At 39.6% G+C, this 13,652-nt stretch overlaps 1 protein-coding gene across 5 annotated transcripts in view; it reads right to left on the reverse strand.

Annotated features, from left to right (window-relative positions):
* Hecw2 (HECT, C2 and WW domain containing E3 ubiquitin protein ligase 2) overlaps positions 1-13,652 on the reverse strand; it is a 369,185-nt gene that overhangs the window by 217,841 nt on the left and 137,692 nt on the right. For 4 of the 5 annotated variants that reach the window (XM_069995704.1, XM_069995707.1, XM_069995702.1 and 1 more), the window contains exon 2: positions 123-449. In XM_069995704.1, coding sequence (XP_069851805.1) covers positions 123-414 — 292 coding nt within the window. In that variant the 5' untranslated portion in view covers positions 415-449. Of the gene's footprint in view, positions 1-122; positions 454-13,652 lie in introns of those variants that run through there. The other variant, XM_069995703.1, reaches the window with a different exon arrangement.

Genomic DNA, 13,652 nt, shown 5'->3' on the forward strand with positions numbered 1-13,652 from the left:
TGTGCGCACGCGCGTGCATGTGTGAGTTCCACTCCCCTGGGAAAAAATACAGACTGGTATAATGTCAGAATAAAAAAAATCCATACCGTGGGCGGCATGCAAACAGACAAGCTGTGACTCACCTATATGATAAAGGCCGATCCAATCGCTGGGGTCCACCTCCTCCTTAATGTCCCAGAAGATAATAAGGTTCTGGGCCTGCCCCAGCGTGTATTCGTACATGCTGGCAGTCAAGCTGGAGCGGCTCTCCGAAGTCACCAGGTCCGTGTCGCTGTTGGCCCGTTGCAGGGTCATGTTCTCGGGCATAGAGCTCTGGGCAGCGAGGCTCTGCAGGTTCTCTGGACTCAGTGTGTACCGCATCTGGGGATTTCGACGCCGCACAAAGAGCAGATGCTCCCGGGCTGAGCTAGCCATCCTGTCTGCCGCTCCAAGCTTGGCTTCTTACAAAGCTAGAAGAGACAGACAAGCATAAAACATGAGTGCTACAGTGTGAAGAATTGGGAGCAAGCTTCCTAGACATAAAGCCTTGAGAAGCGATTATTAAAGTCTAAGCATAGAATAATTTACTATCAAATAAAATGTGTGAAGCTTTCAGAGAATTTCTATAGACTGAGGTCACATGTTGGCTAAGATTATCACACACCTGTGTCACACAATTTCTCTTGGCACAGATTCCTCCTGGGAAATAAAGGGCAAGGGATTTCTCTATCATTCTTTCAGGTCTATGCATTCCCAAACACTCAGCATTGCAAATGACACCTCTTCTCTTTTTCTATCTCACACACTATGTTTTCCTGCTGCACTTAAATTTCACAACAGCAAGACAGAACATGTTGACACATACTAAATACAGTTGCAATACACCACTATTGAGTACACTTTCACTTGCTCAGTGTCCTTAGCCTAAGAATGCAACTCAGAGTCTTTTTAGGAGCTTGCTCAAATGTCAACTCTTCCCTGAATTTCAGGGTGTCATTTAAAATTGCAACAACTTATGTTTCTCTGTATCAATTACTATGATCCAACAGGCCACATGATTTACCTTTTGGTCTTCCCTTTACTTATTTGTCTATTACCTACTTTTCCCAGTGATTTTCATATTTGATTCACTACTCTATCCCCAATGTCTACAATGGCTTCTGTGCATAGTGGGTGTCTGTAAATATTTATTATGTGAACAGATGGAGGCAGAGTTAGAATCTTTCTCCTAGAGACTCCTCGACATGGTTTACATATATTTAGTCTCTTTGTTAAACTTGCCTTCTTGTTTTTCTGGCTGGTCTACTCTTCCCACCTGGATCATGGTAAGCTATTTCCTCTGGCTCTCGTTTTGCCCTCCATCAAAGGAGCAGAGACTTCCCTGTGGAAACTTACAAAGGTTTCCTCTGGCTCACTTGTGAGTCTCCTCTGGAAGTATTGCCAAGTGCTGTCAGAGATGCTTTCCAAAATCTTTGTGCCTTAATGCAGTGCCTTTGAGTTTCTGTCTCCCATCACCTCTGTTTTCCCTGGATTCACTCATGCAGCTTCACCCAGATCTGACTGGCTTCACCCAGGGTAAATCTGGCTCTCCTACATTAGCCCTGCCGGAACTACATAAGCCACTAATATGTTCCTGGGCTTTAACATATGTGCTGTACCCTTAGAAAATGTTGGCATCTTTGTTGTACATGTTTCATTTAAAGCTCAACCCTACTGAGTCTTAGGAAGTTAGCAGGGCTTTCATTTAAAAAAAAAAATCAAGCTAAGCAATCCTTGCTGCAATGTTTACATTATAGCTGTTCTGAACACTGAGTCAGACAAGAGAGATATGGAGAGTGATGTTGACTAAATTTATCCCATTTCCCTATTATGTTTCCAATAATAGAGTATTTGCAAATATACTTCTTTCTTTCATTTTCTTGGAAGTAGTAGAGACTAAACTCCAAGCCTCATGCTCTGCCTTCTGAACCACATTTACAGACCATTTGCTTTCAGTTTGTACTTCATAGTCTTGTAGTTTTACCTGGGCCAAACTCTTTTTGTCTATAACATCAAGTAGCTGGATTACAGGAGTATATTATCATTCCCTGCCCTATTCAGGTAATCTCTGCCATAAAATTTAGCTCATATTTTAATACTATCTCTTGAATTAACTTGGATTGGTAGGCAAGATACCCTATTTCTAAAAAAGACAGAAATGAAAATGGACAGGTAGATTTACTAAGCTTAATGGTATTAAGTTTCATATCTTTATAAAGCTAACACTTCTGTTTTTTTGTTTTGTTTTTGGGTCCGGTCGTGAACTCTGGGCCTGGGCGCTGTCCCTCAACTCTTCAGCTCAAGGCTAGAGCACTACCACTTCAGCCACAGCGCCACTTCTGGCTTTTTTTTCTTTTTTCTTTTTTTGCTTATGTGGTGCTGAGGAATCGAACCCAGGGCCTCATGCATGCAAGGCAAGCGCTCTACCACTGAGACACCTTCCCAGCCCCAACACTTCTGTTTTTTAACACAGTCAACTCTGACATCACTTTATGCTGAATAATTTTTAGACAATCACAAACTGATGAAGACTAAAATACAGATCATCTTCAGATCCACTTCCATTTCAGTGGGTTTCAGCAAGCCATTATTTCTCTCTCACCTCAGTGAGTCAAGTACCACATGAGCCGCAGCCAGAACTATAAATAATTAACTCCTAACACACTGCAGCCTACTAGAAAACACAGATGTACATAACAAAACTATTTTCCTGAAAGAAAGAAGTTGGCCAAAGAACTTGGCCAAAAGCCACATCAGAATTACATCAACAATTCTTCTCTAGAAAAGAGGGGAAAACACACATGTACATCTAAATGGTTGGTTTTTAATTTTTTTTTCTAATGACCCATCTAAGCTGAGAAGTAGATTAGCATTGTGGGTGACAAAATTAGTTCTAAAGTCCCATTTTTGGATTTTGATTAAGTTTCTACTTCATTTCTTCTGTGATCTCTGATGGCTTATCTTATTTCCCTTATCTTATTTCCATTTTCCTGCCTATTTAGGATGAATATAATTACACCTGCCTCATCTATAAAGCATTTGAAACAATGCCTAGAATATACTAAGTCTAGCTGGTAACCTTACCATACCATTGCAATGCACTTTAATTACATTGGGGTGTTAGTTTCAGCACTCCCATGGTTCTTCTCACTTATGGAGGAACCAACTGGCAGAATTATTGGTTTAAAGCATAGCTTCAATCAGAAACAGAAGAGCCCAAGAAACTAATCTGATAAGGAGGCCAAGACCAGCTTGGAGCCGGTGGCTCACACCTGTAATCCTAGCTACTCAGGTGACTGAGAATCTGAGGATCATGGTTCAAAGACAGCCCAGGCAGGAAAGTCCATGAGACTCATCTCCCATTAATCACAGAAAAAAATAAAATAAAAAAAACAGAAGTGGTGCTCCAGCTCAAGTGGCACAGTGTTCGTCTTGAGCAAAGGATAGAGCCCAGACCCAAAGATCAAGGGCCAAGACAGGCGGGGGGAAAAAGAAGAAAAGGAAAAAGAAAAAAGAAAGAAAAGGCAGGAGCTAATAACCCTAGCAGAGGTCATTCTATTTTCTTATTCCCTCTGTCCTTGGAAGTCTGCACTCTAACAAGAGTCAAAAATAATAATTTATTTTCCATGGAAAAGTAAAAATGCTTGACATGTGTGATGATTAATCATACATTGCAGCACCGTAGAAAGCACCTTCTACCTGAAGGATAGAAGCAAGGAAAAAAACATATGAAGAGCATTCAGATTAGAAGCACTGACACAGAGAATTTACAAAGGAAGCAGAGATGAAAGGCAAGAAAAACAGACTCCGAGGAACCCTGGAAAGATGAGGAGAAGCCTGCAGAAGCACCTCATAGGGAAGGCAAGCTGGGGCTACCGCTGATGCCCAAACTGATACAGAAGACACTGACAGCCAACTAAACCAACCCCAAACCACTGAGCTGATAAAAAAAAAAGATAGCAATAAAAATCAGCTTAAAACATAAGAGAGACACAAGTACCCACACATGCATGCACACACACATGCGCGTGCGTGCGCGCACACACACACACACACACACATCACACACAGGGAAGAGTGTCACACATTACAGCTAAAGACTGATATTATCAGTTAGCTTAGCATTTGACAACTGGGAGGAAATTGTTAGCCTTCGGGGAGAGCAGTTTCACATGCTGAAGTGAAAGTGACATTGTTGAGGTCTGAGGAAGAAAAAATAAGTAGGAATAGAGTTTATATACTTCTTCCAAACAGGAAAGAACAGTAAAAGAGAGACAGCATGTAGTTGATGTAGATAGAAACAGATGTGGTTTTGCTTGCTTTTTCATTTTGCTTTCTTTTAGAAGTAGTGTTTTTGCATGCTTATAATACTATGAAGCAAGAAAAAAGCCATTAAAGAGAAAATATACAAGCAGGCACTGGTGATTCATGCGTGTAATCCTAGCTACTCTCAGGAGGCTGAGACCTACAGGATCATAGTTAGAGACCAACCAAGGCACACAAGTTTGCAAGACTCCATTTCCAACTAGCCAGCAAAAAGCCAGGCTGAAGGCATGGCTCAAGTGGCAGAGTATTAGCCATGAGCTAGCAAGCTGAGCAAGAACACACCCTGGATCCAATACCAGTACCATAAAGAGATGGGGAGAGAAAAAGGGGAACAAAGGAGAGAAGGGGAAAGGGGGAAAGCAAGAGGGGAAAATGGAGAAAGGGTGGGGGGAGGAGGGAGAGAGGAGAAAGGGAGGGGGAGAAGAGGGAGGGGTAAAAGAAGAGGGGGAGGGGAAAGAAGAAGGGGAGCAAGAGGTAAAAGAAAGGGGGAACTAGAGGGAGAGAGGGAGGAGATAGGTGAGAAGATGGAGAGAGGGAAAGGGATGGGGGAGAGAAGGGAAAGATTACACAGCAAGATTTCTAAGGAAGAAAACAAATCTGGAATGCATAGGACAGGCAGCAGATTAGTCGAAACCACCACTGGCCAACAGAAATGTCATGTAGTCCACATATGTGACTTTATAATTTCTAGTAACTACACTAAAAGCATAAAACAAGTGAAAAGTTTAATAACATTTTGTTTAATTCAATGTATCCACACCATTATCATTTTAACATCAATATAAATAATTGTTTAGTGAGGTTTTCTGTTTTGTTTTTTTTTTTTTTTAGTAATGAGGCTTTGTTCATACTGAAAACACATTCAATTCAAAGAAGCAATCTCAAGCTCTCAGCAGCAACAGGTGGCTGGAGGTTGCTGGACTGCCCAGGACAGATGAGAAGGATAGAAGAGCCCAACAGCTTCCAACTGAGCTCCATTTTTAACTCACTCTCATCCAGGCCCTTAATACAGCTAAGAGAAAGCAACACCAATCAGCTGACAATACGATGTCAATAACCAAGAATTCCTTCATCCTTCCAAGTCTTCTTTTGTTGCCTTTTGGCATCAGGATAGAATTTTTTTAGGCAAATCTCTAATTGGAGGAGTTGTATAATTCAGTGTGCCAAAAAAGGGTTTTCTGGGGATAGATTTGAGGACAGGGGGATTACAAACTCCAGAAGCCTGTCATCTCTTCTAGCTTTCTTTTCCTTCCACTTTCCAAAGCAGAAAGAGTACCCCAGGGGTACTTGTACATGTCAGGTGAGATGAAGAAGGGGTAGATAGAGGCTGTTTGTAGACTTCTTCAGTTCTCATATAGTACTTACTCTTAAGTGACTTGCCAATATATCATTTGTATTTGTAAATAAAGCAGGCAATCTCCCTACGTAAAATATACAGAGAACCTAGGTATTTGTACATCCTACATTCATAAATCAATAGCAGCATGTGCATCAACTTCACTCTGGCTCAATATATTTGCCTACTAATTGGAGGTAATGTTCATGGACCATGGGATATAGTTGTATTAGAAATAATAATAGGTGAAAGTGTCCAATAAGAAGTAGCTATTAGCATGCTACTATGATTAACATTATTGCTGAATGAAGGCACTATTTCATTTGGGGTAGCTATCTATGTATGAGTCTAGAAGATTGGCACTAGGATTTGAAAGACAAAAAAAAACAGACTAAAAGCAAAAAGACTAGGAGCTCAAGAAATAGAAAACAACTAGGAGGCCCTGAATTCAATCCCAATACCACAATAAAAATGATGATGATGACAACGATGACAACGATGGTGGTGATGATGGCAATGATGATGTATTTTTAGAGTTGATTTTTTCCACAGTAAATAAGACCAAGGCTTATGCAAAAACTAATTTGCAGAATTACATAAAATTAAGGCATTATAAATGTTACAGTTAAAACTTTATTTTATTTATTCAATGCAATGTTCTCATATGTGATAATTAGCGCTACAAACAACAGGGAGTATTGATGTACATCTTCTACAGAAGCTTAAGAGTTCTTAATTTCATACCTTTTCTTTCTGCAATACTAAGGATATATTTTCTTCAGAACATTCTCCTGTCCTTCTGAAATGCTTTAGAAGATAAAGCTGATGGTAAGGAAACTGACTAACATGGACTAGACCAAAAGCCAATCCTTCAAAGTTCCTTAGATGACCCAGCCTTTCCATAGTGAGTCTAAACTATAGCTCTACTTCCTGTTCCCAATAGGCATGATTTAACGTGACATAGCAGTCCCTTAAAAAACAAAAAATAAGCCACAGAAAACCTCGTCCTTCTAATTATGATTAGGTCTGCACTATGTCGCTTTCTCAGATAACAGACATCTACTTAAATGACAACCAAAAACAAAATCACTTTTCTTCCAGAGATCAAATGATTTAATTACTAAGCTATCTGTAAAGTGCCATCATATTCATTCCATCACGTACATTCCATCATCTACATCCCAGATCCAGCAGGTCTTCTTCACAAGGCATAGACAGTAGCAAATAACGAATACACTAAGCAAATATTTGGTTTAAAATATTTTTGCCAAGCAATATAAAGGTGAATGTCAACTTACAAAACCTTACCTAAAGGGAAAGTACAGGATAAACACTAATTGTCAAAGCACTTTTTTATATATACCAAAGGACTTAACCTAAGATCCATGCTTTACCTAGACTGGCCATTGTAAATAAAACCAATAATAATAACTAACATCTCAATGATCCCTTCTAATTCCTCCAAATATAACATGTAAAACACACACACACACACACACACACACACACACACACACACACACGTATATACAGCACATTTTAATTCTCTCCACCCCTCAGTTCCTTTCCTTTCCCTACCTTCCTCCTGCTGATCCTCTCTAGATTATCCTCCTTTTACAGTCATGAGGAACACAATCAAAACTGTGGTAAGCTGGCTTATCCATAAAGTTTCTATAGAAAGTCGTCAGGCATGAGCTGGGAAGGTAGCTCAGTGGTAGAACGCTTGCCTTGCATGCATGAGGCCCTGGGTTCGATTCCTCAGCACCACATAAGCAAAAAGAAAAAAGCCAGAAGTGGCGCTGTGGCTCAAGTGGTAGAGCACTAGCCTTGAGCTGAAGAGCTGAGGGACAGCGCCCAGGCCCAGAGTTCAGGCCCCATGACCAGACCCCCCCTCCAAAAAAAAAGAAAGTCGTCAGGCAGGTGTGCAGAACTGCCTGGTGTGCCCTGCTGTGTCTCCATGTTTTCTCCTGCTCATTTTTGGCCCATCCACTCTAAGCTATGCAGACAAATAAAGTAACTGTCCATCAGTTGCCAGCCAATTGTTTATTTTAAATTCATAAGCCCATAATATAGTTGAGAAATAGCAATTTCCCTCTCTTAGACAATCTTAGCAGGCCTGGCCAACTCACTGATAAACAGACACAATTAATGGGCTCAGAGGATTTTGCTGATAGGAGCCCTTCCAGCTGAACTTTATGAAGCTCCTATCTTTTTGCCCTTCCCCTTTAAACAACCCATTAAGGAAAAAAACAGCAGCAGCAACAACAAAAAAGCAATAATGGGCCTTTAAATAAAAGCAAACCAAGTATGAGAAGGTTTTGCCAAACAAAACTTAAGTCCAAGGCTTCTCTCATTACAGATGTGAGCCAGAAAGGCAACTTTCCTGCAACTACCAGCATTAGGACTAGGTAGCCTTTGGAAATTAGTGTCAAAACAAAGATAAGACAGACAGACAGACACAGACACAGACACACACACACACACACACACACACACACACACACACACACACGAAAACTTAGAGAAAGCTGTAGGTTGTTAAGTTGTTTACATAGAATTCATGTTGGTTATAGATGAGCAAAGGTATTATCACAGGGCATGTTTCAGGGCTGACGTTAAGACAGCAGCAAAGAAGTAGTTATTGATGCTTCTGTATTGGTTGAGCTTGACAGTCCAGAGAGCTGATAGTAAACAAGACAAAGTGCTTCTTGTGGTTGGCCATGATGGAATTAAGTGATGGTTTTTCATGGACATTCAGAAGTATAAAATAATAATTTTGCTAAATTTCTGTTCACAATTCTTTTGTGTGTATTTTATTTTTTAAAAATTTTATTGTAAAGGTGATATACAGAGAGGTTACAGTTACATAAGCATTCATAATTCTTTACTGATGAACTTCCCTTATCTCTTCCCCCTTCCCATCCTCCTGTCCTGGTAGTTTAGGACATCTCAGAATTGTTCTATATTGTGTTATTCATAGGAAGCCTGCAACAAGCTGAGGAGAGCCAGTCAGGCTCTTGTGTTAATATGGGGTAGGTTTTCGAAGCATTTGGGTATATGTTCGAGGAAAACAATGATGGTCTCTTAGCCAAAAGAGGAGGAAACCAAAAGCAATTGGTTGCCAAGTGTGGGAACTTGGACTGCCTGAAGCTTCCTCCTACCCCAACACACCGATACTTTAACCCTGGGGCACCCTACCAGGTTCCATCTGCCTGAAGAACTGTTTGGAATATGTCCTCACACAGAGAAACACAGTCCCCACCGCTCTCCCTTCCCACAGATTTCACCAACTGGTCTCCCATAGTAGACCAGTTCATTGGACACAGTGCAATAAGAACACATAAATGTAATGCAAGCTTTGCAGTCTCACAAAATGGTTACTACAGAACAGACAAGAAATGTGATAGAACTAGTTTAATTGGGTTATATCAGATAAAACTTCATAATATAAGCAAAATTGACTATTTCTTTATAAAGAGCCTGAAAAAATCCATTTGTTTTAAGGACTCAAACTATTTTAACTCATTAAAGATGCAGAAATTGAATTCCTGCTTTCAAATTCAATATACTATAAGAAGTTGAATTTTTATGAATAGATTAATATTTAGTCAAAGAAAGAAATCCATTCAACTTACAAATACAATTCAATATTTATTTTGGTTTAGAATGTTGCACTATTCAAATTATTTTTAAAAATACCCTGGTCTTCAGTAATTGTTTCAAGCAAATTAAAATCTCAGTAAAATGCAAACCAGCTCTCACTGTTTGCAATGGGGGAAACTTTACAAACACTATGCACTTACCCATTACCTTATTAGTATGAGTTTTATATTAAGGATCCCATCACAAAAGACAAAACCAGCTTCTATAACTGTGAGAACTTCTGTCAAAATGCATGGCTAAATTTGGAATATAAGCATCAGTACTAACCCTCTAAGGGAAATGGGTTGCCTCTGTCTACCTTCTAAAGGTATGAGGGCCTTTTGGGTCAGCTAGGTAAGAACCAGAGAGATACTGTGGATACTCCTCCAGACTCAATCATGGGAGCCTGAGCCAGGGCCCCCTTCTGTGTTCTTCCAGCACTTTTCTCTCTTTGCATAAGAGAGCTTAGGCTAGGTTTCTACCATGTCTTAAGGAATCCACTATAATATTCTGGTTGCATCCTATTGTTTAGTACACAGAACCCAAATACTGACTGAAACAAGAAGGGAAGGGACTGGTGGTGAGTTAGTAAAGGGCAGGGAAAGAAAAATGGAAATGAAGAAGGGGAAAAAGGCTGTGAAAATTCAATATGTAGAGGTGTTTGGTTTTAGTTTGGTTTTTGCTTTGCTTTTTCCTGGGAAATCAGGGTGAGGAAGAAGGTAAATGAAAGAGGCAATTACCAGAATCTGACCATGGAGACATGTGAAATTATCATAGTCTAAACTCCAACTCAACTCTCTGATTATACCCACCCCTGGAATGTGCTCCTATGTCATATGTTTGTGCTGACAACAACTGAGAATTTCTAGTTTAAGAAATCACTAGGTAATAGCTACACATGGCCCCAAATTAAACCAAATGGCTCTTACTCTCCAACTTACACAAATTTGTTAAACCAATTTAAACAAAACCCAAAATACACTTAAAGCCTTCAATCTTCCTCCAAATAAGTCTATGTCCCATAAAATTTAAAGGGGCATAATGCTTAAATTCATCAAAAAATAAAGAACGTTATTTTATTTTCTTATTAAATATATGCTTGGAAAACTACAGCTTTATATTCAAAAAGGTTAAAAAAACACAAGGTGGAAAATAAGAGGATAAGGTAGTCAAGGTACAGTTTATACCAGGAGTTCATATCATTCATCTCTGCTCAAATATTCTTTTTTTTTATTTAATTTTATTTTATTTGTGAACATACTGTACAGAGGAGTTACAATTACATGGGCAGGATAATGCGTACATTTCTTACCAAGCATTGCACCCTCCTCCTTTGTTTACCCTTCACATCCCTTCCCAGCCTCCCCCCTCCCCCCCAATCCCAATCCTTCTCCTTCCCCCCCTTCCCCCCCTTCCCCTCCCCCCCCCGCCCCCCGCACCGACGTTGTAAAGCTCGTTTTCGACATGACAACTTGTACTTCTCATTGTTGCCACAGGTCCACCTGTATCCTTAAACAACTGGTTTTCCCCATCTCCTCCACAAGTTATACTGACATCAAATATAGTGAAAGCAGGGGTTATACTGTGGGGGAGGGACATACAAAGCAACAAAGAGATAATCTTATAAATGCGTTAGAAACACATGCATGAAAGAAAAAAACATTAAAATACACATCTAAGGGTTCATTTTCCTGACATCACATTATCTGACCTTTTCCGCTTGACTCACATATACTAGATATTACAAATAAGGGAAACCATGGGACCTATGTTTCTTTGGGCCTGGCTTACTTCACTTAATATAATTTTTTCCAAGTTTTTCCATTTCCTAACAAATGGGGCAATGTCATTCTTTCTGATGGAGGCATAGAATTCCATTGTGTATATATACCACATTTTCTTGATCCATTCATCTACTGAGGGGCATCTGGGTTGGTTCCATATCTTAGCTATGGTAAATAATGCTGCAATAAACATAGTTGTGCTGGTAGCTTTAGTGTGGTCTTGTTTGTAAACATTTGGGTAAATGCCCAAAAGTGGGATTGCTGGGTCATACGGGAGATCTATGTGAAGTCTTTTGAGGAACCTCCATACTGCTTTCCAAAGTGGTTGAACAAGTTTACATTCCCACCAACAATGAAGTAAGGTTCCTTTCTGTCCACATCCCCTCCAGCATCTGTTGTTGTTAGAGTTCATGATTTTTGCTGTTCTAACTGGGGTGAGGTGATATCTCAATGTTGTTTTGATTTGCATTTCTTTTATGGCTAGGGATGTTGAACATTTCTTCATGTGTCTATTGGCCATCTTTCTTTCTTCTTCAGAGAAGTTTCCCTTTAAGTCTTTCGCCCACTTATTTATTGGGCAGTTGTTTCTCTGAGGATTTGTTGTTGGGGGGTTTAATTTTTTGAGTTCCAAGTATATTTTAGATATGAGACCCTTGTCCGTTGTATGGTTAGTAAAGATCTTCTCCCAATCTGTGGGCTTTCTATTGATCTTGCTAGCTATGTCATTTGCCCTGCAGAAACTCTGCAACTTTATGCAATCCCATTTGTCCAACCTTTCTTTGATTTGTTGTGTTTCAGGGTCTCTATTCAGAAAATTTTGTCCTGAGCCAAGGAGACCTAGGGTTTCTCCTATTCCATCCTGTAATGTTTTCAGAGTGTCTGCTTTGAGTTCAAGGTCTTTGATCCATTTGGAGTTGATTCTGGTGCAGGGTGATATATAAGGATCTAGCTTAAGTTTTCTACATGTAGTTAACCAATTTTGCCAGCACCATTTACTGAAGAGGTTGTCTTTCTTCCATTCAGAATAGGCCATTAATTTGTCTCCCAGCTTTTGACAACTCAGTAAGTTATTGAAAACAAGTCATTTCCACATATCCCTAAAATAAACCCTAAGTGAATCTGTTTGTCTTTATGATGTATGAAATATTTGTCTACATCCTTCTACCTGCCGCATGTACAATAACACTGTTGTATTACCATTCTGTGGTATCCCATGCACTCATTGCCGAGAGAACCACTTCAGAAATTGCTTCCACTGATTAATAATGCTCCTGCAGTATCCTAAACAATGCAAGAGCAAGTGGCCACAATGAAGTACAGCTAGTCTAAACTGTGACATCCTGCAAGTATAAACATGCAAGTGTAAAGACAGTACAAAAAAGTCAATTATCTCACTTAAGTAAATTTATATTGATTGTAGAGTAACATGATAATGTTTCAGACATGGCATTAAATAAGACACACGATTAGTTTCATCTTTGACAAATCTTTGGGTAAATGTGTGTACAATAGTAAGGATCACACTCAGGGCCTCAAAAAGGCTCTATAACCCAAGCCACACCCCGAGTCTTTTTGCCATTTGTTTGAGGTTGTGTTTGGTGATACTGGAGTTTGAATTCAGGGCTGTGTTCTTGCTAGGCAGGTGTTCTACCACCCCAGCCACACCTCCAGCCCTTGTGACTTTTGTTTTGAGATAGTTTTGCTCTATAGCCTGAATTGCCTCGACTATAATATTCCTACTGGTGCTTCCCTGCACAGACATAGAGTCTTGAGAATATAAGGCCCTGGCTGGCATTGAACCATGATATGCCCATTTCTGTCTCTCAGGTACCCTGGCACAAGCTTGAACAACTACTTCTAGCTTAATTTACTTTTGAGACAGGACCTCATTAACTTTTGTCCAGGCTGGTCTCCAATTGCAATCCTCCTTTCTCTACCTCCCAAGTACTGGTATTGCAGATGTGCACTAATACTTTTTAAATCTTTCCAATATGGTTATTTTTAAAGAATTGATACATATACCTCATATTTCTATTCAAATAGTGCTAGATAGGAGAATATACTCCATGTGAAGGATAAAAGTTAGACTTAAAATATTAGCTCTTAAAGCAATATATATGCTTCATTTTAACAAGCAGTTTTTTGCAAAAATTTTTAATAGTCTTACTTTGTCTTACTTTCTTACTGAGGTTAGCCTCAAACCCCTCATGCCCTTGCCTCGGCCTGAGTAGCTGGAATTACCATGGAGCCCCATGAACATAATGTCTCATAATAATTTTCCTCTACGAATTTTGCACACCAAGTGTAAGATGGTGTCCACTAATAGAAATCTGACCTGAAATATTTGACTGGTGATCAAGAGCAAAGCCATTGAGAAGGACTCATCTTCTTACAAACATAAAGAAAACTGACCAGAACTTGGACCTATTAAAAAGGCAACTCTGTTGCACATAGATTAAAAGAGGGCATATTTCTTCAGAAAAAAAACTTCTGGGCTTTACACATGTTCAAATGAGTGACTGATTCCAAAACTCTAAGAGATAATT

Source organism: Dipodomys merriami, unplaced genomic scaffold (assembly GCF_024711535.1).
Source record: "Dipodomys merriami isolate MVZ:Mamm:240054 unplaced genomic scaffold, mDipMer1.0.p SCAF_49, whole genome shotgun sequence".
Taxonomy (NCBI): Eukaryota; Metazoa; Chordata; class Mammalia; order Rodentia; family Heteromyidae; genus Dipodomys; species Dipodomys merriami.